This window comes from Agelaius phoeniceus, chromosome 6 (assembly GCF_051311805.1).
Source record: "Agelaius phoeniceus isolate bAgePho1 chromosome 6, bAgePho1.hap1, whole genome shotgun sequence".
Classification (NCBI taxonomy): Eukaryota; Metazoa; Chordata; class Aves; order Passeriformes; family Icteridae; genus Agelaius; species Agelaius phoeniceus.
Genome location: NC_135270.1, coordinates 18,217,577 through 18,242,384, shown reverse-complemented (window position 1 = coordinate 18,242,384; position 24,808 = coordinate 18,217,577). Strand labels below are relative to the sequence as shown.

General features: G+C 46.7%; 1 protein-coding gene across 1 annotated transcript in view; it reads left to right on the top strand.

Annotated features, from left to right (window-relative positions):
- The window catches only part of MUC2 (mucin 2, oligomeric mucus/gel-forming), a 59,046-nt gene that overhangs the window by 23,372 nt on the left and 10,866 nt on the right, over positions 1-24,808 (top strand). Inside the window, exons 28-45 of the mRNA XM_077180551.1 lie at positions 332-544; positions 912-920; positions 1,272-1,718; positions 4,847-5,470; positions 6,124-6,297; positions 7,436-7,603; positions 8,225-8,380; positions 9,513-9,680; positions 10,337-10,555; positions 11,532-11,672; positions 12,802-13,158; positions 14,336-14,727; positions 14,764-14,885; positions 15,659-15,813; positions 20,131-20,325; positions 21,527-21,542; positions 22,921-23,425; positions 24,591-24,765. Of these exons, the coding sequence (XP_077036666.1) occupies positions 332-544; positions 912-920; positions 1,272-1,718; positions 4,847-5,470; positions 6,124-6,297; positions 7,436-7,603; positions 8,225-8,380; positions 9,513-9,680; positions 10,337-10,555; positions 11,532-11,672; positions 12,802-13,158; positions 14,336-14,727; positions 14,764-14,885; positions 15,659-15,813; positions 20,131-20,325; positions 21,527-21,542; positions 22,921-23,425; positions 24,591-24,765 (4,236 nt within the window). The remainder of the gene's footprint in view (positions 1-331; positions 545-911; positions 921-1,271; positions 1,719-4,846; positions 5,471-6,123; positions 6,298-7,435; positions 7,604-8,224; positions 8,381-9,512; positions 9,681-10,336; positions 10,556-11,531; positions 11,673-12,801; positions 13,159-14,335; positions 14,728-14,763; positions 14,886-15,658; positions 15,814-20,130; positions 20,326-21,526; positions 21,543-22,920; positions 23,426-24,590; positions 24,766-24,808) is intronic.

The window sequence follows — 24,808 nt, the reverse complement described above, 5'->3', positions numbered from 1 at the left end:
GATTTCACTACAAGTTAGCACTTTCTGAACATGTAGTTATTAATATAAAACTGTCAGACAGTAAATTTCAATTATTATTTCTCTTAGAACATTTTAAAACCTACTTTCTAAGTCTGTACCACCAGGCATTTTATTCAGGACTTGATTAAATATGTTCTAACATTGCTTTAAATGTAAAGATAAATTAGCACAATATAGTAGATCTAAGCTCCAGGAACAGAAGCTGAAAAACATGCATGACTCATGTAAATGCTCTCTTGTCCATAAGTATTTTGCCTCTGCCTCTTACATGGTAGTAGAAAAATTGCACAGTAAAGCTCTTTCTTTACAGGATGTCCTTGTGTCATCAATGGAACAAGTTATGAAGAGGGTGCTATTGTGGGAGTTGTACAGGACGGTGACACATGTGTAAGCTACATTTGTGCAGAAAATGGCTCTATAGTTCCTGGTGAAGTCTATCTCTGTCCAACATCTTCGCCTACAACCATTTCAACCTTCTCCCCTCACAGTACTCTTACCACCACCACCACCACCACCACCACAGGTAAATCATCAATACAGATGTGATCTAAAAATTGTTTCCTTTAAGGAAAATATTTTAAATATAGAATGTACAATTATATGGGATTATAGTTGACACAGATAGAGCAATATTTATGGATTGTTTTATCACACCACACTAAGAAAGACTTTTAGCATTTTGAGTTGATTTATTTCTCATGAAAGAAATTTTAAGTATAAATGTATAGGGTGCCTTCCTATTTTTGAAAAAAAAAAATGTTAGCTTTTCAATATCCTAATGGGATAGTAGAAATAATGTTAGGAGTGTCAGCAAAAAAAATACTATTATATTTCTTTTGAAATGATAATCTCTTTTTGTTCTATTTCAGTTTCCACTACAAGCCGTCCAGTCACTACAAGTAAGTTATAAATACAAAACAATGAAGAGTAAATTAAAGGCAATCAGTACAGAAGAAAATATATTTTAAACAAAAAATGAATAATTTTTTTTTGTAATTTCAAAAGTGCTGTTAGTATATAGGTCCTTCCAGAGAAGAAGGACCTTTAAAGGCTTCAGCTTGATGATTTTATCTTGATGCAAAACTTCCAGTTTAAAGACCTTGTAATACAGAACCAATTTTATTCTGTATATTCTATTTGGAAAGATTACAAATTGCAATGCATCCTCTAGTCCTTAATGGAAGAAAATAAAAAATGGATCTTCTTAGGATGTTCTCTGTAAAGTCTGAAACCTTTGTCTTTTCTTGCAGCTCCATGCATAGTCACAGAATTAATCTGTGATTGGACTGAGTGGTTTGATGTTAGTAAACCTGAAGAAGGTGGTGGTGACTACGAAACATATGATGAAATAAGAAAACATGGAAACAAAATATGTACAGCTCCTGAAAAAATTGAATGCAGGGCTAAGGATAAACCTGATGTGAGCTTGGAAGAACTTGGTCAGAAAGTAGAGTGCAATGTTACATATGGGCTAATCTGTAAAAATGATGAGCAAGATGTAACTATGTGGCCACTTTGCTATAATTATGAAATCAGAGTAAACTGTTGTGAGTGGCAAGAAATTCCTTGTGGGCATACAACTACACCTACTGTACCTTCAACTTCAACCACCACCCAGACAACAATACCCAGCACCACTACAACCAGGACTTCAACAGAAACTACCACCAGGCCCATAGACATCCATTCCACAACATGTGAGTATACACCATCAGTCCTCACTCCATTAACTTCAACAACTCCAGGTATTTAACCAAAAAATACTCCATGATCTTTGCCTTTGGAGAAATATAGGGCTGTTGGCTACTAAAGGCAGGTCACAATCCTAGAAAATGTTGATCTGCAAGGAAGTCTTAGGAGAGTTTGGACTTTCAAGTTTCTGCTGGAGACAATATTCCAAGAAGGACTTGCTGTGTGAGAAAAGAGTAGGCCATGCTTCTAACTCCTATTGCTTGCTAGAGGCATTATCTGGGTGGGGTTGCACAGGCTTCATTCTTCAGGCTGACATGGTCTTGCTGATTTTGTGAGAAACACTTTCCAGCAGTATGCCTTTCTGGGGACAGAAAGGGAGGGCTGGTGCTAGGGACCTTTGCAGTGCTAAGGGTGAGCTGACCTCTCTAGCTCTGTGGCAACTGCCTCATGCACAGCTTCTGTTCAGTTCCTATTGAGTCCCACTGATGCCTTTGTGGCTTTGTCTGTTTTCTCTGTCCCTGTTCTTTCTAACAGCCCCATCTCCATCCACACCAAGCACACCACAATCAACAACCATTACCTCGCCGCCGGAGACTCTCACCACCACCACCAGCACCCCGACAACAACAACCACTACTACTGGATCAACAATGCCCACCTCAACTTCTTCAAGCACATCCTCACCAACACCAACATACACCACCACCACACCAACTCCAGGTACTTCTCTGGACTGTTCTCTGATGTGTTCCTTTGCTATGGGAGAAATGATGTTGCCTTGGCCCCTCCTTTAGTGTGTCTCCATGGGACTGCAGATTGGAGGAATTACTGTTCATCCCCTCAAGTGCCCTGTGCCCTGCGCTCAAAGCTGGCCTTTTGGCCAGCTGGTTAAGAAGAACAAGGATTTAGGGGTTCTAGGGTGAAGGTCTTGGCTTCTCTGACTCAAAATGCTGGTGCCCAGCTTAGACAGATGCTGAACTGATGAAAATTGTTGATTTTCCTGCTGTTGGACCTTGTCCTTCAACTGGCCAGAATGTAGTCACTGGACCCACACATGGAGGGCAATTGGAGTGAGACTTTAGCCTGCGACACTGTCATTCTAGGAACAGCTGGGCAGACTTTCTGCCCTTGCTCCTCTTCCTTTGGCATGTCAGTAAAAGTGGATGACAATGGTTCTAGATCTTAGAAGCAAGGATTACACTGGGACACTTTTGGAAACTTACCCACAAAAATGCCACTTCCTGTGAACTGTAGCCTTTTGCTGATGACATCTGCTAGAACTCTGGGAAGCCCTTCATCAGGCTGACATTCCACCAGAGGGAAATTTCATGACAGTCAGGCAGGAACTTATTCCTCTTCACTCTACCATCTCTGACAATGAATTCACCACACAGCTCTTACTGCAAGGATTTGCAAGGTGCTCAGGAAGTGAGGCAGAGATAGAAAGTGACAGCAACATAAAAAGGCATTACTCCTCCTCATCGCTTACCTATTGGTAGACTTCTGTGATTTGGTGAGAAGCAGCTTCCAGCAGCATCCCAAATCTCCTAGCTAGGAAAGGAGGGCCATCATGCTTTCTGTGCATGGATGTAAAGGATTCTTCACTTTGAGGCCAGAAAGGAAGGGTTGCTGCTAGGGATCTTTGTTGTTCTAAGCATCGCCTGATATGTCTAGGTCTGTGGCAACTGCCTCATGCACAGATTCTGTTCAGTTCATACTGAATCCCACTGACGCCTTTGTGCCTTTGTCTCTTTTCTCTGTCCCTGCTGTTTCCAACAGGCACAACAAGCACAGCAGCCCCTACATCCCCTACAACCACTTCCACGTCCCTGGAGACTCTCAGGAGCACCACGACCACCACCACTACCAGCACCAGCACCAGCACCACCACCAGCAGAGCGCCAACGACAACAACAACAGAAACAACTGTTACACCAACCGTCCCAACTCCTCCACGTATGTTCGAAAACCAAATAATTCCCACCAAAAGTCCTGTGCCTCCAACTACAGTACCAACAAATAATTCTCTGGCTCTGTTGTTGTTTCTGGCCTTGCTATGGGAGTAGGGAAGATCCATGAGCACCTCCATATGTGGCTCAGGAAGGGATCAGGGATGGGTGTAATTTCTGGGCAACCTGTGGCTAAACCTGGCCCTTGTTTTGGCCGTTTGAAAGGAGCAAGGATTTAGGGGACCTTGGGAGAAGGTCTTGTCTTCCCTGCCTCAACAATGCTCCAAGGAGGTATTTCATACTTGTGCCCAGATTAGACAGATACTGAAGTGATGGGAATGTTGCTTTTGCTGCTATTGGACCTTGTCCTTCAGCTGTCCAGAATGTAGTCTCTGGACCCAAGGTGTGCAGTTGGAGTGGGGCTAAAGTTTGTGGCAGTGGCATTTCAGGCTCTGTTTGGGCACAGCTGTGCAGACTTAGTTGCCTTTCTCTCCTGTTTTGTTTCTGTGGCCATTGCTGCTACTTTCCAGCTGTTTGGGCTGTAGGATGCTTCCACGGCTTTAGCTGGCAGAGTTTGGGGATTGGTTTCAGAGCTGAGATTGCCACTTTTGACAGACACAGGCTCTGGGCAGCTGGATTCTACCAGCGTACCTGTTGGTGCTTGTCTCCAGCAATCTGTGTGCTATTGGGAGGCGCTGGGAAGCAGCTGAGGCTTTGTCAGCAGCATGTGTCCTGTGCCTGCTCTCCCTGTTGTCAGTTGCTTTCCCAGTGGTTAGTTTCTCCATGAGATATTGAGGTGATGTGCATGGGCCAAGAAGCTGAGAGAGTGGCAGGAGTCTCTGCTTAGTCCCACACTCTGCCTCCTGTATGGGCCTTAGGTGTGTGTTTTTTTGCAGATGAGAGTCCATACAAAGCAGTGTGCCCCACAGCTGGGGCACACACACATAACTCATGAGTGCCTGTGTCCTGATTTGGGCCAGGAGTGGTTTTTAGGGCCAAGAAGGGAGGCCTGGCCACACCACTGAGCTTTCTTACGGCCAGTGTTGGCTGAGTGCAGTAGCAGCCTGAGGGGCACCACTGAGTGCAGGGGATGCCCAGAGCACCACCTGTGTGTGAGCTGGTGCCCTGCATTGTTGTCTCTCCCCTGTGTGTTTCTGACTGTCTGTCTTGTTGTCTCCTCTCAGCGTGTGAGTGCATCTGGACAGACTGGATCGATGTGACTTACCCAGATGGTTCTGACAGGAATGGTGGTGACTACGAAACCTTTGAGAACATTTACAAGAAATACCCCTCCTGGGAGTGTGCAAAAGTTGAGAATATTTCATGCCGAGCAGAGAAATTCCCTAGCCATTCCATTGCAGATTTAGGGCAGAAAGTGGAATGTAATGTTAACGTAGGGCTCATCTGTAACAATAAAGATCAGCAGATAGGAGGTATAATACCAATGCCAGTCTGCCTCAACTACGAGATCAGTGTCTGCTGCACCCCCAACAAACCAGAGTGTCTTCCAACTCCAAGCACCATGAGCAACACAACGTCCACAGCTTCCCCCACAACGAGCAGTGTGTCAACTCCAGTATCAACCACCGCTCCAACGTCAATACCAGTGGAGACTCACAGCTCTACCACCACCACCACCACCACCACCACCACCACCACAATGCCCCCCAGCAGCACCACCACTAGTGGCAGCACCTCACAGACAACAACAACAACTGCTCCTGTCTCAACAACACCGGTTTCAACTACTTCAAGCACATCCACGCCCACACCAACATACACCACCACCACCACCAAACCAACTCCAGGTACTTCTCTGATCTGTGCTCTCATGTGTTTCCTTGCTGTGGAGAACTGAAGGTCTGTGAGCACCTCCATTTGTGCCCCTCTCTGGGATCTGAGATTGAACTAATTGTTCTGTATCCCCTGAAATGGCTTTTCCCCAAAGGTGGTCCTTGGGCTGGTTGTTTCAGAAGAAGCAAGAATATAGGTCTCTATGTCCTCCTTTCCAGTGGAGAACTTGATCCTCTTTTTACTGTGCATACGTCCTTCCCTGACCACAGATTCCCATCTCAGCTCTTACTCCATGAGCTTAGTGAGGTGTTCAGGTAATGAGGTAGAGATGGGAAGTCCCCAGTAGATGAAAAGCATTACTCTTCCTCCTCTCTTCCCTATAGGTAGATCTCTCTGATTTTGTGAGAACTGCCTTCTAGCACTATCCGCAGTCTCCTAGCTAGGAGAGGAGGGCTGTGACCTTGTGTGTGCATGGATGTCAAGGATTCTGCTTTTTATGGCCAGAACACGAGGGCTGGCTCTGGGGACCTTTGTTGTTCTAAGGGTGGGCTGCCCTGTCTATGTCTGTGGCTGCTGCTTGATGTGCAGCTTCTGTTGAGTTCACAGTGAGTCCTTCTGATGCCTTTGTGGCTTTGTCTGTTTTCTCTGTCCCTGCTGTTTCTAACAGGCACACCTCCATCCACACCAAGCACACCAGAATCGACAACCCCTACCTCGCCGCCGGAGACTCTCACCACCACCACCAGCCCTCCAAGCACAACCACAACCACAACCACAACAACAACAACAACACCAACAACAACGGTTACTGGATCTTCAACAACCGTCTCAACTCCTGGAAGTATGTTCCCAGCAGTAGTCAGTCCCACCAAATTCCTCTGCATCTAACTGCACAACCAACCAATAATTATCTGCTTCTTCTGTCATTTCTGACCTTACCTACTGTACTGGGAGTACTGAAGGTCTGAGAGTAGCTCCATTTGTGGCTCTGGATGGGATCAGGGATGGGTATAACTTCTGGACATCCTAGGAAATGTCATGTGCCCAAGGCCAGCCTTTTGTCCAGGCTGGTTCAGAATGAACAATTATTTAGGGATCCTGGGGAATCGGTTTTTGCTTCCCTGACTCAGCAGAGTTCCCAGGAGGTATTCCATCGTGGTGCCTCATCTTGTACAGATTCTGAAGTAATGGAAAGGTTTTTTTTACCCCTGTTGGTCCTAATCCTTCAGCTGGCCAGAATGTAGTCACTGGACCCATGGAGTGCAAGTGGGGTGGGACTTGGTCTTGTGACACTTGCATTTCAGGTTCTGTTTGGGCACAGCTGTGTGTAGTTTCCCACCTTTCTACTCCTCCCTTACCCTCTACTGTTAATGGTGTTCAGCTACTCTAGGTGTAAGAAAGAAGGATTCTTCTGCCAGGCTTTTGGGAACAGTTTCAGTCTGCATACTACCCTTTGCTGTGAGCTGTGGTCTTTGGCTGACCAGATCCACTAGTGCATTGGGGAGCCCTTAATCAGGCTGACACTGGAAAATCACATGACAAATGGGCAGCAAGATATTCCTGTGCATGCTTCCTTCCCCTTACCACATGTTCCCATCTCAGGTCTTGCTCCAGTGTTTAATGAGCTGTTCAGGTAATGAGGCAGAGCTAGAAAGCTCCAGCAAGTTTGAAAGCATTATGGCTCTTCATTTCTTACCTATTGGTAGGCCATTCTCATGTTGTAAGAAGCACCTTCCAGCACCATTCCCAGTCTCCTAGCTAGGAGAGGAGGGCCTGGATGGATGTCAAGGATTCTGCTTTCTATGGCCACAACACGAGGGCTGGCTCTGGAGTCCTTTGTTGTTCTAAGGGTGGGCTGCCCTGTCTATGTCTGTGGGCACTGTCTGTGGCTGATGTGCAGCTTCTGTTGAGTTCACAGTGAGTCCTACTGATGCCTTTGTGGCTTTGTCTGTTTTCCCTGTCCCTGCTGTTTCTAACAGGCACACCTCCATCCACACCAAGCACACCAGAATCGACAACCCCTACCTCGCCGCCGGAGACTCTCACCACCACCACCAGCCCTCCAAGCACAACCACAACCACAACCACAACAACAACACCAACAACAACGGTTACTGGATCTTCAACAACTGTCTCAACTCCTGGAAGTATGTTCCCAGCAGTAGTCATTCCCATCAAATTCCTCTGCATCTAACTGCACAACCAACCAATAATTATCTGCTTCTTCTGTCATTTCTGACCTTACCTACTGTACTGGGAGTACTGAAGGTCTGAGAGTAGCTCCATTTGTGGCTCTGGATGGGATCAGGGATGGGTGTAATTTCTGGACATCCTAGGAAATGTCATGTGCCCAAGGCCAGCCTTTTGTCCAGGCTGGTTCAGAATGAACAATTATTTAGGGATCCTGGGGAATCGGTTTTTGCTTCCCTGACTCAGCAGAGTTCCCAGGAGGTATTCCATCCCTATTGGTAGGCCATTCTTCATTTCTTACCTATTGGTAGGCCATTCTCATGTTGTAAGAAGCACCTTCCAGCACCATTCCCAGTCTCCTAGCTAGGAGAGGAGGGCCTGGATGGATGTCAAGGATTCTGCTTTCTATGGCCACAACACGAGGGCTGGCTCTGGAGTCCTTTGTTGTTCTAAGGGTGGGCTGCCCTGTCTATGTCTGTGGCTGCTGCTTGATGTGCAGCTTCTGTTGAGTTCACAGTGAGTCCTACTGATGCCTTTGTGGCTTTGTCTGTTTTCCCTGTCCCTGCTGTTTCTAACAGGCACACCTCCATCCACACCAAGCACACCAGAATCGACAACCCCTACCTCGCCGCCGGAGACTCTCACCACCACCACCAGCCCTCCAAGCACAACCACAACAACAACACCAACAACAACGGTTACTGGATCTTCAACAACCGTCTCAACTCCTGGAAGTATGTTCCCAGCAGTAGTCAGTCCCACCAAATTCCTCTGCATCTAACTGCACAACCAACCAATAATTATCTGCTTCTTCTGTCATTTCTGACCTTACCTACTGTACTGGGAGTACTGAAGGTCTGAGAGTAGCTCCATTTGTGGCTCTGGATGGGATCAGGGATGGGTATAACTTCTGGACATCCTAGGAAATGTCATGTGCCCAAGGCCAGCCTTTTGTCCAGGCTGGTTCAGAATGAACAATTATTTAGGGATCCTGGGGAATCGGTTTTTGCTTCCCTGACTCAGCAGAGTTCCCAGGAGGTATTCCATCGTGGTGCCTCATCTTGTACAGATTCTGAAGTAATGGAAAGGTTTTTTTTACCCCTGTTGGTCCTAATCCTTCAGCTGGCCAGAATGTAGTCACTGGACCCATGGAGTGCAAGTGGGGTGGGACTTGGTCTTGTGACACTTACATTTCAGGTTCTGTTTGGGCACAGCTGTGTGTAGTTTCCCACCTTTCTACTCCTCCCTTACCCTCTACTGTTAATGGTGTTCAGCTACTCTAGGTGTAAGAAAGAAGGATTCTTCTGCCAGGCTTTTGGGAACAGTTTCAGTCTGCATACTACCCTTTGCTGTGAGCTGTGGTCTTTGGCTGACCAGATCCACTAGTACACTGGGGAGCCCTTAATCAGGCTGACACTGGAAAATCACATGACAAATGGGCAGCAAGATATTCCTGTGCATGCTTCCTTCCCCTTACCACATGTTCCCATCTCAGGTCTTGCTCCAGTGTTTAATGAGCTGTTCAGGTAATGAGGCAGAGCTAGAAAGCTCCAGCAAGTTTGAAAGCATTACGGCTCTTCATTTCTTACCTATTGGTAGGCCATTCTCATGTTGTAAGAAGCACCTTCCAGCACCATTCCCAGTCTCCTAGCTAGGAGAGGAGGGCCTGGATGGATGTCAAGGATTCTGCTTTCTATGGCCACAACATGAGGGCTGGCTCTGGAGTCCTTTGTTGTTCTAAGGGTGGGCTGCCCTGTCTATGTCTGTGGCTGCTGCTTGATGTGCAGCTTCTGTTGAGTTCACAGTGAGTCCTACTGATGCCTTTGTGGCTTTGTCTGTTTTCCCTGTCCCTGCTGTTTCTAACAGGCACACCTCCATCCACACCAAGCACACCAGAATCGACAACCCCTACCTCGCCGCCGGAGACTCTCACCACCACCACCAGCCCTCCAAGCACAACCACAACCACAACCACAACAACAACACCAACAACAACGGTTACTGGATCTTCAACAACCGTCTCAACTCCTGGAAGTATGTTCCCAGCAGTAGTCATTCCCACCAAATTCCTCTGCATCTAACTGCACAACCAACCAATAATTATCTGCTTCTTCTGTCATTTCTGACCTTACCTACTGTACTGGGAGTACTGAAGGTCTGAGAGTAGCTCCATTTGTGGCTCTGGATGGGATCAGGGATGGGTGTAATTTCTGGACATCCTAGGAAATGTCATGTGCCCAAGGCCAGCCTTTTGTCCAGGCTGGTTCAGAATGAACAATTATTTAGGGATCCTGGGGAATCGGTTTTTGCTTCCCTGACTCAGCAGTGTTCCCAGGAGGTATTCCATCCCTATTGGTAGGCCATTCTTCATTTCTTACCTATTGGTAGGCCATTCTTCATTTCTTACCTATTGGTAGGCCATTCTCATGTTGTAAGAAGCATCTTCCAGCACCATTCCCAGTCTCCTAGCTAGGAGAGGAGGGCCTGGATGGATGTCAAGGATTCTGCTTTCTATGGCCACAACACGAGGGCTGGCTCTGGAGTCCTTTGTTGTTCTAAGGGTGGGCTGCCCTGTCTATGTCTGTGGGCACTGTCTGTGGCTGATGTGCAGCTTCTGTTGAGTTCACAGTGAGTCCTACTGATGCCTTTGTGGCTTTGTCTGTTTTCCCTGTCCCTGCTGTTTCTAACAGGCACACCTCCATCCACACCAAGCACACCAGAATCGACAACCCCTACCTCGCCGCCGGAGACTCTCACCACCACTGCCAGCACCACGATGGCCCCCAGCAGCACCACAAGCATCAGCACCCCGAGCACAACAACTGTTACTGTATCACCAACACCCTCCTCAACTACTCCAAGCACATCCACGCCCACACCAACATATACCACCACCACACCAACTCCAGGTACTTTTACATTTTGTGCTCTCACATGTTCCTCTGTTGTTGGAGTAATGAATGTTCGTAACCACCTCTTTCTGTCCCTGTACAGGATCAGGGATGGGTATAATTCCCAGGTAGTCGAGGAAATGGGCTGTTCCAAACCTGGTCTTTTGGGCTCGCTGTTTCATAAGGAATAAGAATTCAGGGGTTATTGGAAGATTGTCTTGGCTTCCCTGACTCAACAGGGCTCCAAGATGTTGTTTCACACTGGTGAAACAGCTTAGCGAGATGTTAAACTGATGAGAAATGTTGCTTTCGCTGGTTTCGGGCCATCCTTCTGCTGGCCAGAATGGAATCACTGGATCCATGGAGCTCAATTGGAGTAGGGCTTCATCTAGTGGCAGTAGCATATCAGGCTCTGTTTGGGCACCGCTGTGCCAAGTTTTTTCCCCTTTTGCTTTCTCCTTTGTTCTGTCAGTGCTAACAGTTGTCAGTTGTAATAGATGTTGGAAGGAAGGATTCCCCTGCCAGAGTTTTGAGAACAATTTCTCTCTGCAGACTGCCCCTTGCTGTGAACTGTGGCCTATGATGAGATTCACTAGTGCCCAGGGAAGTCATTCATCAGGCCTTCATAGCACCACAGGGATATCACATGATGATCAGGCAGGAATATATTCACAGAATCAGTTGGGTTGGAAAAGATCTCTGAGATCATCATATCCAACCTTTGCCTGAACACCACAATGTCACCTAGATGATGGCACTAAGTGCCACATTCACTTTTGTCTTAAAAGCCAACAGACACTGTGGCTCTGCCTCCTCCTTGGTTAGTCCATTGCAGTGTCTAATCATTTGTTCTCTGGAGAAATTCATCCTGACATCCAACTTAAACCTCCCCCAGCAAAACTGCCTCATGCACAGCTTCTGTTGAGTTGACATTGAGTCCCACTGATGCCTTTGTGCCTTTGTCTGTTTTCTCTGACCCTGCTGTTCCTAACAGGCACAGAGAGCACATCCACACTGAGCACACCAAAATCGACAACCCCTACCTCACCGCCGGAGACTCTCACCACCACCACCAGCCCTCCGAGCACCACAACCACTGTTCCTGGATCAACCACAACCATCTCAACTCCTCTAAGTATGTTCCCAAAAGCAATAATTCTCACCAAAACCCCTCTGCCCCCAGGAACAGAATCAACAAAAAATTCTCTGGTTCTGTTGTCATGTCTGGCCTTGCTGTGGGAGTAGTGAAAGTCCGTGAAGCACCTCCATATGTGGCTCCAGATGGGATCAGGGATGGGTGTAACTTCTGGGAGTCCTGGGAAAAGTCCTGTGGCCAAATCGGGCCCTTGGGCTGGCTATTTCATAAAGAACAAAGATTTAGGGGTTCTTGGGGAAGGTTTTATCTTTCCTGACTCAACAGTGCTTCAAGATGGTATTTCATGTTGGTGCCCAGCTTAGACAGATGCTGAACCAATGGGTAACATTGCTTTTGCAGCTGTTGGATCGTGTCCTTCAGCTGGCCAGAATGTAGTCACTGGACCTGTGGAGTGCAATTGGAGTGGGACTTGGTCTTGTGGAAGTGCATTTCAGGCTGTGTTTGGGTTCAGCCATTTCTCCTCCCCCTATGCCCACTGTGTGTTAATTGTTGTCAGCTGTTAAACATGTAAGAAGGAATGGTTCTCCTGCCAACTTTATAGGGAATAGTTTCACTCTGCAGATTGCCTCTTGCCGTGAACTTTTGATCTTTGGCTATCACCTCACCTGGTGAGATCCACTAGTGCCCAGGGAAGCCCTGCATCAGGTTGACATTGAAATACAGGGGGAATCACATGCCAGTCAGGCACAAATATATTCCTGGGAATACTTCCTTCCCAGCTTCCCCTCTTATCTCCTAGTCCATGAATTAGTGAGGTGTTCCAGTAATGAGGCAGAGATAGAAAGCTCCAGCCAGATCCAAAGCATTGCTCCTCCTCGCCTATTGGTTGGTCTGTCTGATTTTGTGAGAAGCACCTTCCAGCACCATCTTTAATCTCTTCACTCGGAGAGGAGGGCCATGATGCTCTCTGTGCATGGATGTCAAGGATTCTGCTTTCTATGGCCTGAAAGGAAGGGCTGATTCTGGGGACCTTTGTTGTGCTAAGGGTGGGCTGACTCTGTAGCTCTGTGCCAGCTGCTTCATGTGCAGCTTCTGTTGAGTTTCTGTTGAGTCCCACTGATGTCTTTGTGTCTTTGTCTCTTTTCTCTGTCTCTGCTTTTTCTAACAGCCCCACCTACGAAGACACCAGGCCCACCACATACACCAAGTACTCCCACTCCAACAGCATCTGAAACTCCCATCATCACTTCCAGCACCACGATGCCACCCAGCAGCACCACCAGCATCAGCACCCCCAAGACAACAACAACAACTGTTACAGGCTCATCAACAACCTTCTCAACTACTTCAAGCACATCTACATCGGAATGGACAACCACTTCCACGTCCCTGAAGACTCCCAGCAGCACCACGACCACGACCACCACCACTACCAGCACCAGCACCAGCACCACCACCAGCAGAGCGCCAACGACAACAACAACAACAGAAACAACTGTTACACCAACCGTCCCAACTCCTCCACGTATGTTCAAAAACCAAATAATTCCCACCAAAAGCCCTGTGCCTCCAACTACAGTACCAACAAATAATTCTCTGGCTCTGTTGTTGTTTCTGGCCTTGCTATGGGAGTAGGGAAGATCCATGAGCACCTCCATATGTGGCTCAGGAAGGGATCAGGGATGGGTGTAATTTCTGGGCAACCTGTGGCTAAACCTGGCCCTTGTTTTGGCCGTTTGAAAGGAGCAAGGATTTAGGGGACCTTGGGAGAAGGTCTTGTCTTCCCTACCTCAACAATGCTCCAAGGAGGTATTTCATACTTGTGCCCAGATTAGACAGATACTGAAGTGATGGGAATGTTGCTTTTGCTGCTATTGGACCTTGTCCTTCAGCTGTCCAGAATGTAGTCTCTGGACCCAAGGTGTGCAGTTGGAGTGGGGCTAAAGTTTGTGGCAGTGGCATTTCAGGCTCTGTTTGGGCACAGCTGTGCAGACTTAGTTGCCTTTCTCTCCTGTTTTGTTTCTGTGGCCATTGCTGCTACTTTCCAGCTGTTTGGGCTGTAGGATGCTTCCACGGCTTTAGCTGGCAGAGTTTGGGGATTGGTTTCAGAGCTGAGATTGCCACTTTTGACAGACACAGGCTCTGGGCAGCTGGATTCTACCAGCGTACCTGTTGGTGCTTGTCTCCAGCAATCTGTGTGCTATTGGGAGGCGCTGGGAAGCAGCTGAGGCTTTGTCAGCAGCATGTGTCCTGTGCCTGCTCTCCCTGTTGTCAGTTGCTTTCCCAGTGGTTAGTTTCTCCATGAGATATTGAGGTGATGTGCATGGGCCAAGAAGCTGAGAGAGTGGCAGGAGTCTCTGCTTAGTCCCACACTCTGCCTCCTGTATGGGCCTTAGGTGTGTGTTTTTTTGCAGATGAGAGTCCATACAAAGCAGTGTGCCCCACAGCTGGGGCACACACACATAACTCATGAGTGCCTGTGTCCTGATTTGGGCCAGGAGTGGTTTTTAGGGCCAAGAAGGGAGGCCTGGCCACACCACTGAGCTTTCTTACGGCCAGTGTTGGCTGAGTGCAGTAGCAGCCTGAGGGGCACCAATGAGTGCAGGGGATGCCCAGAGCACCACCTGTGTGTGAGCTGGTGCCCTGCATTGTTGTCTCTCCCCTGTGTGTTTCTGACTGTCTGTCTTGTTGTCTCCTCTCAGCGTGTGAGTGCATCTGGACAGACTGGATCGATGTGACTTACCCAGATGGTTCTGACAGGAATGGTGGTGACTACGAAACCTTTGAGAACATTTACAAGAAATACCCCTCCTGGGAGTGTGCAAAAGTTGAGAATATTTCATGCCGAGCAGAGAAATTCCCTAGCCATTCCATTGCAGATTTAGGGCAGAAAGTGGAATGTAATGTTAACGTAGGGCTCATCTGTAACAATAAAGATCAGCAGATAGGAGGTATAATACCAATGCCAGTCTGCCTCAACTACGAGATCAGTGTCTGCTGCACCCCCAACAAACCAGAGTGTCTTCCAACTCCAAGCACCATGAGCAACACAACGTCCACAGCTTCCCCCACAACGAGCAGTGTGTCAACTCCAGTATCAACCACCGCTCCAACGTCAATACCAGTGGAGACTCACAGCTCTACCACCACCACCACCACCACCACCACCACAATGCCCCCCAGCAGCACCACCACTAGTGGCAGCACCTCACAGACAACAACAACAACTGCTCCTGTCTCAACAACACCGGTTTCAACTACTTCAAGCACATCCACGCCCACACCAACATACACCACCACCACCACCAAACCAACTCCAGGTACTTCTCTGATCTGTGCTCTCATGTGTTTCCTTGCTGTGGAGAACTGAAGGTCTGTGAGCACCTCCATTTGTGCCCCTCTCTGGGATCTGAGATTGAACTAATTGTTCTGTATCCCCTGAAATGGCTTTTCCCCAAAGGTGGTCCTTGGGCTGGTTGTTTCAGAAGAAGCAAGAATATAGGTCTCTATGTCCTCCTTTCCGGTGGAGAACTTGATCCTCTTTTTACTGTGCATACGTCCTTCCCTGACCACAGATTCCCATCTCAGCTCTTACTCCATGAGTTTAGTGAGGTGTTCAGGTAATGAGGTAGAGATGGGAAGTCCCCAGTAGATGAAAAGCATTACTCTTCCTCCTCTCTTCCCTATAGGTAGATCTCTCTGATTTTGTGAGAACTGCCTTCTAGCACTATCCGCAGTCTCCTAGCTAGGAGAGGAGGGCTGTGACTTTGTGTGTGCATGGATGTCAAGGATTCTGCTTTTTATGGCCAGAACACGAGGGCTGGCTCTGGGGATCTTTGTTGTTCTAAGGGTGGGCTGCCCTGTCTATGTCTGTGGCTGCTGCTTGATGTGCAGCTTCTGTTGAGTTCACAGTGAGTCCTACTGATGCCTTTGTACCTTTGTCTGTTTTCCCTGTCCCTGCTGTTTCTAACAGGCACACCTCCATCCACACCAAGCACAGCATTCCCTACAGAAGAATTGTCCACCACGTCCCCAGTGACTCCCAGCACCACCACCACTAGCACCAGCACCAGCACCCCGACAACAACAACCACTGTTACTGGATCACCAACGCCCACCTCAACTACTTCAAGCACATCCTCACCAACACCAACATACACCACCACCTTATCAACTCCAGGTGCTTTTAAGTTTTGTAGTCTCATATGTTCTTTGCCTTTGGGACTACTGAAGGTCTGTGAACACCTACTTTTTTGCCTCTGTATGGTATTACGAATGAATTAACTTCTGGGCAACCCCTGAAACAGCCTTTGCCCATAGCTGGCCCTTCAGTCTGTTTCAGATGGAACAAGAACTTAGTAGCTTTTGCTGCTGTTGGACTTTGTCTTTCAGGTGGCCTGAGTGGCGTCCCTGGACACTCCCTGGAGTGTGATGGAGTGAGGCTTGATTTTGTAACACTTGCATTTCAAGCTCTCTTTAGGCACCGATGTGTGGTCTTTATTCCTTCTCTCCTGCTCCTTTCCCATGTCAATACTAATGCTTCTCAGCTACTATAGATGGAGGAAGGAAGCATTCCTCTGCCATGCTTTTGGAAACAGTTTCACTCTGCAGACTGTGACTTTCTGTGAACTGTGGTCTTTGCCTGACAAAATTCACTAGTACTCTGGGAACTGCTGTCATCAGAAAACCACATGCCAATCAGCCAGGAACATATTCCTGTGCATGGTTCCTTCCCTGACCACAGCTTCCCATCTCAGCTCTTTCCCGAGGATTTAGTGTGGTGTTCTAGATAACGAGGGAGAGATAGCCCCAGCACAATCAAAAGCTTGCTCCTTCTCATCTCTTACCTGTTGGTAGGTTTTTCTGATTTTGTGCAAAGCACATTCCAGAACCATCCCCAGTCTCTTTACTAGGAGAGGAGGGGTATGACCCTGTATGTGCACAAATTTCAAGACAGGGGGCCAGAAAGGAAGGGCTCATGATAGGGATCTTTGCTTTACTAAGGGTGGGCTGACCTCCCTAGGCCTGTGGCAATGGCCTCATGTGCAGCTTCTGTTCAGCTCCTATTGAGTCCCACTCATGCATTTGTGTCTTTGTTTTCTCTGTCCCTGCTGTTTCTAACAGGCACACCTCCATCCACACTGAGTACACCAAAATCGACAACCCCTACCTCGCCGCCGGAGACTCCCACCACCACCACCACCACCACCACCACCAGCCCTCCGAGCACCACAACCACTGTTCCTGGATCAACAACAACCATCTCAACTCCTCAAAGTATGTTGCCAACACTAGTTATTCCCATAAAACCCCCTCTATGTCTAACCATAGAACCAACAAATAATTCTCTGCTTCTGTTGTCATTTCTGGCCTGGCTGTGGCAGTAATGAGGGTCCGTGAGTACATCCATTTGTGGCTCTGGATGGGATCAAGGATGTGTGTAACTTTTGGACATTCCAGGCAATGAGATGTTCCCAAAGTTAATTTGGGCTTTTTCAAAAGTGATGAGGATGCAGGCTCCCAGGAAGTTCTTGTCTTTCTTGATGCAACAATGCCCTGAGGAGGTATTTAATTTTCCTGCCCAGCTAAGACGCATGCTGAGCTGATGGAAAATGTTGCTTTTGCAGCTGCTGGACCGTGTCCTTCATCTGGGCAGAATATAGTCATGGAACCCATGATGTGCAGTTGGACAGTAATTTTTGTTCTTGGCACTGGCATTTAGGCACTGTTTTAGGCTCAGCTGTATAAAGTTTTTTTCCTCACTTCTCTTTTTTCGCCATGTCTGTGCTAATCTTGGTTATAGATGTAGGAAGGAATGATTCCTTTCCCATGCTATTGGCTACATGCTACCTCTTGTGGTGAACTGTGGTCTTTGGCTGATCAGATCCACTAGTACTCTGTGATGTCCTTTATCAGGGTGATGTTGGGAAAAACACATGACTAAAATTGTTCTGCTGCATGATCCATTTCTGGAGCGCAGATTCCCCTGAGTTCTTACTCTATGAGTGAGTGAGCTATTTAGGTAATGAGGCAGAGATAGAAAGCCCCAGCCAGATCCAAAGCAGATCCTCCTCATCTCTTAACTACTGGTAGGTTTCTCTAATTTTGTGAGAAGCACCTTCCAGCACAACCACAACCACTGTTCCTGGATCAACCACAACCATCTCAACTCCTCTAAGTATGTTCCCAAAACCCCTCTGCCCCCAGGAACAGAATCAACAAAAAATTCTCTGGTTCTGTTGTCATGTCTGGCCTTGCTGTGGGAGTAGTGAAAGTCCGTGAAGCACCTCCATATGTGGCTCCAGATGGGATCAGGGATGGGTGTAACTTCTGGGAGTCCTGGGAAAAGTCCTGTGGCCAAATCGGGCCCTTGGGCTGGCTATTTCATAAAGAACAAGGATTTAGGGGTTCTTGGGGAAGGTTTTATCTTTCCTGACTCAACAGTGCTTCAAGATGGTATTTCATGTTGGTGCCCAGCTTAGACAGATGCTGAACCAATGGGTAACATTGCTTTTGCAGCTGTTGGATCGTGTCCTTCAGCTGGCCAGAATGTAGTCACTGGACCTGTGGAGTGCAATTGGAGTGGGACTTGGTCTTGTGGAAGTGCATTTCAGGCTGTGTTTGGGTTCAGCCATTTCTCCTCCCCCTATGCCCACTGTGTGTTAATTGTTGTCAGCTGTTAAACATGTAAGAAGGAATGGTTCTCCTGCCAGTCTTTTTGGGAACTTTGCAGACTGCCTCTTGTTGTGAACTGTAATTTTTGGGTGATGCTATCTCTGATGAGATCCACTAGTGCCCAGGGAAGCCCTGCATTAGACTGACATTGGAACACAGAAGAAATCACGTGCCAATCATGTGCATGCTTCCATCCCTGATTGCAGCTTCCCATTTCAGCTCTTACACCAGGATTTAGCAAGGTGTTCAGATAATGAGGCAGAGACAGAAAGCCCCAGCTGGATACAAAGCATTACTCCTCATCTCTTACCCATTGATTGGTCTGTCTGATTTTGTGAGAAGCACCTTCCAGCACCATCTTTAATCTCTTCACTCGGAAAGGAGGGCTATGACCCTCTCTGCGCATGGATGTCAAGGATTCTACTATCTATGGCCAGAAAGGAAGGGCTGGCTCTGGGGACCATTGCTGTGCTAAGGGTGGGCTGACCTCTCTGGCTCTGTGGCTGCTGCCTCATGCACAGCTTCTGTTGAGTTCACATTGAGTCCCACTGATGCCTTTGTGCCTTCGTTTGTTTTCTCTGACTCTGGTTTTTCTAACAGCCCCATCTCCATCCACACCAAGCACACCACAATCAACAACCATTACCTCGCCGCCGGAGACTCTTACCACCACCACCAGCACCCCGACAACAACAACCACTACTACTGGATCAACAATGCCCACCTCAACCACTTCAAGCACATCCTCACCAACACCAACATACACCACCACCACACCAACTCCAGGTACTTCTCTGGACTGTGCTGTTGTTTGTTACTGTCCTGTTGCTCTGAAGGTACATGAGTACCTCAAATTGTATGTCTCGGATGGATCCAGGATGGATATAACTTCAGGGCAACACTGGAACAGCCTTTGCTTAAAACTTGCCTTTCATCTGACTATTTAAGAAGGAAAAAGGTTTTGTCGTTCTGGAGAAAATGTGTTGGCTTCCCTGACAGAAAGCCTGCTATGAAAAATTTCGTGCTTCTGCCTAGCTTACACAGATGCTGAACTGATGGGAAATCTTGCCTTTTTTGCTTCTGGACCTTGTTCTTCAGCTGGCCAGAATTTAGTCACTGCATGGCTTTGGGTTTTTTGGCACTGGCATTTTAGGTACTATTTGTACATAATTGTGTAGACATTCTTCCCTCTCTCCTATTTCTTTGCCCTGTTAGTGCAAAAACCTTTCAGTGGTTATAGATGTAGGAAAAAGGATTCCTCTGCCATCCTTTCAGAACAGTTTCATTCTGCATACTGTGACTTTCTTTGAACTGCATCTTTGGCTGATCAGATCCACTAGTACTCTGAGAAGCCACTTATCAGAGTGACATTGAGAAAACCACATGCCAATCAGGCAGGAACATACTGCTGTATAGACTTCCTTCCCTGATCACAGATTCCCATCTCAGCTCTTACTCCATGAGTTTAGTGAGGTGTTCAGGTAATGAGGTAGAGATGGGAAGTCCCCAGTAGATGAAAAGCATTACTCTTCCTCCTCTCTTCCCTATAGGTAGATCTCTCTGATTTTGTGAGAATCACCTTCCAGCACTATGCCCAGTCTCTGCTAGGAGAGGAGAGTCATGATACTTTCTGTGTGTTGATTTCAAATATTCTGCTTTCTACAGCCAGAAAGCCAGGGCTGGTGCAAGGAACCATTGCTATGCTAAGCTGACCTCTCTAGCTCTCTGCCAGCTGCCTCATGTGCAGCTACTCTTGAGTTCACATGGAGTCCCACTAATGCCTTTGTGCCTTTGTTTTCTCTGTCCCCGCTTTTTCTAACAGTTCCACCTACATCCACACCGAGCACACCAAAATCAACGACGACTCTGCCACCGCAGACTTCTACCTCCACCACCAGCACCCTGACAACAACCACTGTTACTGGATCACCAACACCCACCTCAACTACTTCAAGCACATCCTCACCAACACCAACATACACCACCACTACATCAACTCCAGGTACTTCTCTGGCCTGTGCTGTTGCTTGCTCCCTTCCTGTGGTTGCCCTGAAGGTACATGAGCACCTCAAATTGTGTGTCTCATGTGGATCTTGGATGAGTATAACTGCAGAGCGTCCCCGGAGAGCTGTTGCTTAAAATTTGTTTTTCATCTGACTGTTGAAGAAGGAACAAGGTTTTGTGGTTCTGGGCAAAAGATCTGGTCTTCCCTCACTCAAAAAGGCTCAGAGGAGGTGTTTCATACTGATGATCAGCTTACACAGGTCTTGAACTGATGGGAAATCTTGCATTTTTTGCTGCTGGACCTCATCCCTCAGCTGGCCAGAACATACTCACTGGACATATGTTCAATTGTGGCATGGCTTTCGTTTTTCAGTACTGGCATTTTAGGCACTGATTTGACATAACTCTGTAGGACTTCTTCCCACTCTCCTATTCCTTTGCTCTGTCAGTGCTAATGATTGACAGCTATTATAGATGTAGGAAGGATGGATATGCTTTTGGAAAGAGTTTAAATCTGCAGACTGTGACTTTCTGAGAACTGTGGTCTTTGGCTGATCAGATCCACTAGTATTCTGGGAAGCCACTTATCAGGGTGACATTGAGAAAGCCACATGCCAATCAGGCAGGAAGATACTGCTGGGCATGCTTCCTTCCCTGATCACAGTTTCCTGTCTCAGCTCTTACCTGAGGATTTAGTGTGGTGTTCTAGATAATGACATGGAGATAGAAAGCCCCAGCAAGATCAAAAGCATTGCTCCTCCTCATCTCTTACCTATTGGTTGGTCTCTCTGATTTGGTAAGAAGCACCTTCCAGCACCATGTCTTTGCTAAGAGGGAAGGGACCTTACCCTGTGTGTGCATGGATTTCAAATATTGTGCTTTTTGGGGCCAGAAAGGAAAGGCTGGTGCTAGGGTAGTCTGACCTCTCTAGCTCTTTGGCTGCTGCCTCATGTGCAGCTTCTGTTGAGTTGACATTGAGTCCCACTAATGCCTTTGTGGCTTTGTCTGTTTTCTCTGTCCCTGCTGTTCCTAACAGGCACACCTCCATCCACACTGAGCACGCCAAAATCGACAACCCCTACCTCGCCGCCGGAGACTCCCACCACCACCACCACCAGCCCTCCGAGGACCACAACCACTGTTCCAACGCCCACCACAACTCCTGAACATATTAAAACCATAACCCCATCGGTTCCACCCACTGAACCAATAAGTAATTCCCAGGGTTTCATGTTCGTTAATGATTTTAGAAAATGGGGTTTATTGGCAGCTTAACATGTGTTTTAGTTTCTAAACTCTGCACTAATGTAGTTGATTATATTTCAAAAACATCCCAGCTAACCTTTCAGCAGTGATGTTATATCCCCATATATTATATATATATATTAATATCCCCATTATATATGAACGGTCCCAGTTCATCTGCCTCTGTTAAAGGGCATGAAGTACATGAAGGAGTTTGCCTGTCCTCACCCAAATGTAAATTAGTTTTCATTGAAGAACCGTCCTTGTGGGCTGCCTGGGCAGAAACAGTGTATCTTAATTCCTCTAGCATTATTACTGCACTTTTATTGTGTAAACAGTGCTTCTCTCTCTACCATGTGTCACTTATGTTATAAAAGCACAAATAGTTGTCTCTGAGGCTGGTCTGTGAGAGTCATGAACACTTTTTAACATCCTAATCAAAAACTATTTTAAAGGAGTTTCCATTAACAACCCTAATGAAAATTGGCCATGTGAAAAAGCAGAAAAGTGTATTTTGGGTTTGTAGCATCCCAAAAAAGCTTGTGTGTGAGTAGTTTTAAAGGCCTTGGCATTAGAAATGGAACACAGACTGCTCCACCAATGGCTCCGTTTCTGTGGAGTCAAATTACTCTGACCATAATCAATAGTGATATGAATATGCCTCATGAAGCAACATAGGGAATAATGGTCTTTCCATAGAATATAGTATGACAGCAATACAGTATTAACCAGAGCTCACTGATCAGTGGAATCCCCTGGGATCTTGGACTCCTGGACTCTTCCATGCAATATAAAGTTTTAACACTGCGGAAGATGTTCCCTCTAACACTGATTGTTGATAAAGTGTTTATATCAATGTCTCCTACACAAGAGGCAGGATATTTTGTTAATAATCCCTCAGTGCTGCAAAACCATTGCTAAAACAATTTCTGCTTTATTTCTATCTAAAGACCCTATGGTTAGGCTTGTTGAATTATGTATGCTTAGTAGAAAATGAGATGACATTAGGAAGAAAATGCAATTTTTCTACTTAAAATACTCTGTTTTCTTCCTGTCTTAAAGAGACACCAGAGACGCCGACAACAACAAGCACTCCAGTTACTCCTTCAGTTACCCCACTGCCAACAACAAGAACGACAGAAATAAGTACCGTGTCTACAGCAAGCACCACTAGTCAACAGTCAACATCACCAGTGTCAACAAGCCCAGTGACAGCTACCACATCTGAAGTCACTGAAATAGGATCAACCACCAAGACCAGCACTTCAGGCCCCACACCCTCAAGATCCACCAGCACCACACCAGTAACAGAAACACCTGTCCATGAGACCACTACCACCACTTCCACCCCTGGCACCACCACAACCTTGAGACCAAGCAGCCCTACAGGAACACAGCCACCCATATCGACAACCCCATTCACTGTAACAGGATCAACCACCAAGACCACCACTTCAGGCCCCACACCCTCAGTGTCCACTCCCCCCACCACCACAGCAGGAACAGAAAGAAGTACCCCAACCACAACCTCTGCAACTGTTACTACTCCAACAACATCACCTACATCAACCAGCCCTGTGTCAACCACCACCTCTGGTACTACTCCAACAAAAAGCTTTACCACCACTTCAGGAACCACCTCTAGTAGTTCTATCACAATCAATGCAACAACCACCATCTCCACAACCTTCAAAACTCTGCCCCCTGTCTCAACTACTACATCTGGGCCTACTGCAACATCAACTGCAGTCACCACTACAGGAAGTTCTACACACAGTGCAACTCCTCCAGTTAACGGCTCAACTACAGGTTTAACACCAACCACTCCCAAAAAAACCTGTACTATTTTCCCTAATGAAACTTATGAGGTGAGTAGATTTCATACTTTCATTGTGCTTTGGATGGAGACTAGACGCATAACTTCAATATTAGTCATGTAAAGAGTAAGCATTAATCTGGATAGGAAAGGAAGTGTCAGTCTGTTCTATTTCTTTCATTTTCTTGGGCATTAGCAGGACTTCCAATGATATTTGGATTAATAGCTTACGTATTGCAATTATCTCTTCAAGGATAGTTTTTAAAAAGCTTTCTGCAAGGAGCTAGATTGCAGTTCAGCGTTTGTCTTTGTTGTAGGATGGCTCTGATGAAGAGGAAACCGTGAGCTAAGTTGTCCTAAGCTATCTTCTCTATTTCTGCTTTTGAATAAGTCCAGAGTGGGTAAAAGTTGTTTGTGTGTTTACATTGCAGCCCATCAAAAATCCATAGGGCTGAATTTGGAATGAGTCGTATTTGTTTGCAGACTGGCTTCAGGGGAGGACTGTGAAACAGATCACTGCATTCACTGCTTGTGAAATTTGACTCAGAGTTTTTTTGTTTTGTTTTTTTTTTTTGCACCCTCCACCTTTGACACAGACAAGTTTGTGTCTTGTACATATCTAAAGCCTCATCATAGTTTAGATGCCTACCAACTTGCTCACTAGATCTGCAGGAAATTATACATGTCTGCAAAACTGGTAGAAGACAGAAGAAAACTCAATCATAATGCATGGACATAATCACCTTGGACATTTTTCCCTGAACAGTTGGTGTTCACTGTAGCTTTAGCTGTTAATCTGTTCTAGGCATTCATAGAAGTCAATTGATCATATATTGGCCATCATATTGATCAGTGTCTTTCACTGTTCTTATGAGAGGGTGTCAGAGTGATGATACCTTAGGAGATTAGGTGAGACATCTCACTTTTAGATGTCTGAAACTAGAAAAGGTGATTCTCATTTTGGTTTACTGGCTTGATTTTTGTGTGTAATGCTTTCCATTTAGCAGCTCTCAGTTGTTCTAGCTTATATTGCAAACCTAGATAGTGCTGACTGATGCACTTCCATCCTATTTTCAAATTTCTGATGGGGGAAAACTTGTCAATAAACATATGTTTTTTAAGAAACCTGCAGAAGATATTCAGGCATAACTATTGTCAGCCTCACTGCTTCCTAAAGGTTTGTCTCTGTCTCCCGCTCCCCCTCTCTTCAAACACAGCAAGGTGACTCGTGGATACTCTGTAACTGCACTAAGGTTATATGTATAGAAGACAACATTGTCCAGGTGATTCCAATAATCTGCAATCCACCCCCGAAACCCACGTGTGCCAATGGACTGTCTCCTGTGCCAGTCATGGATGAGGATGGATGCTGTTGGCATTGGGAGTGTGATTGTAAGTACATATTTTGTTGAATATTTAATCTCCTGAGGAAACA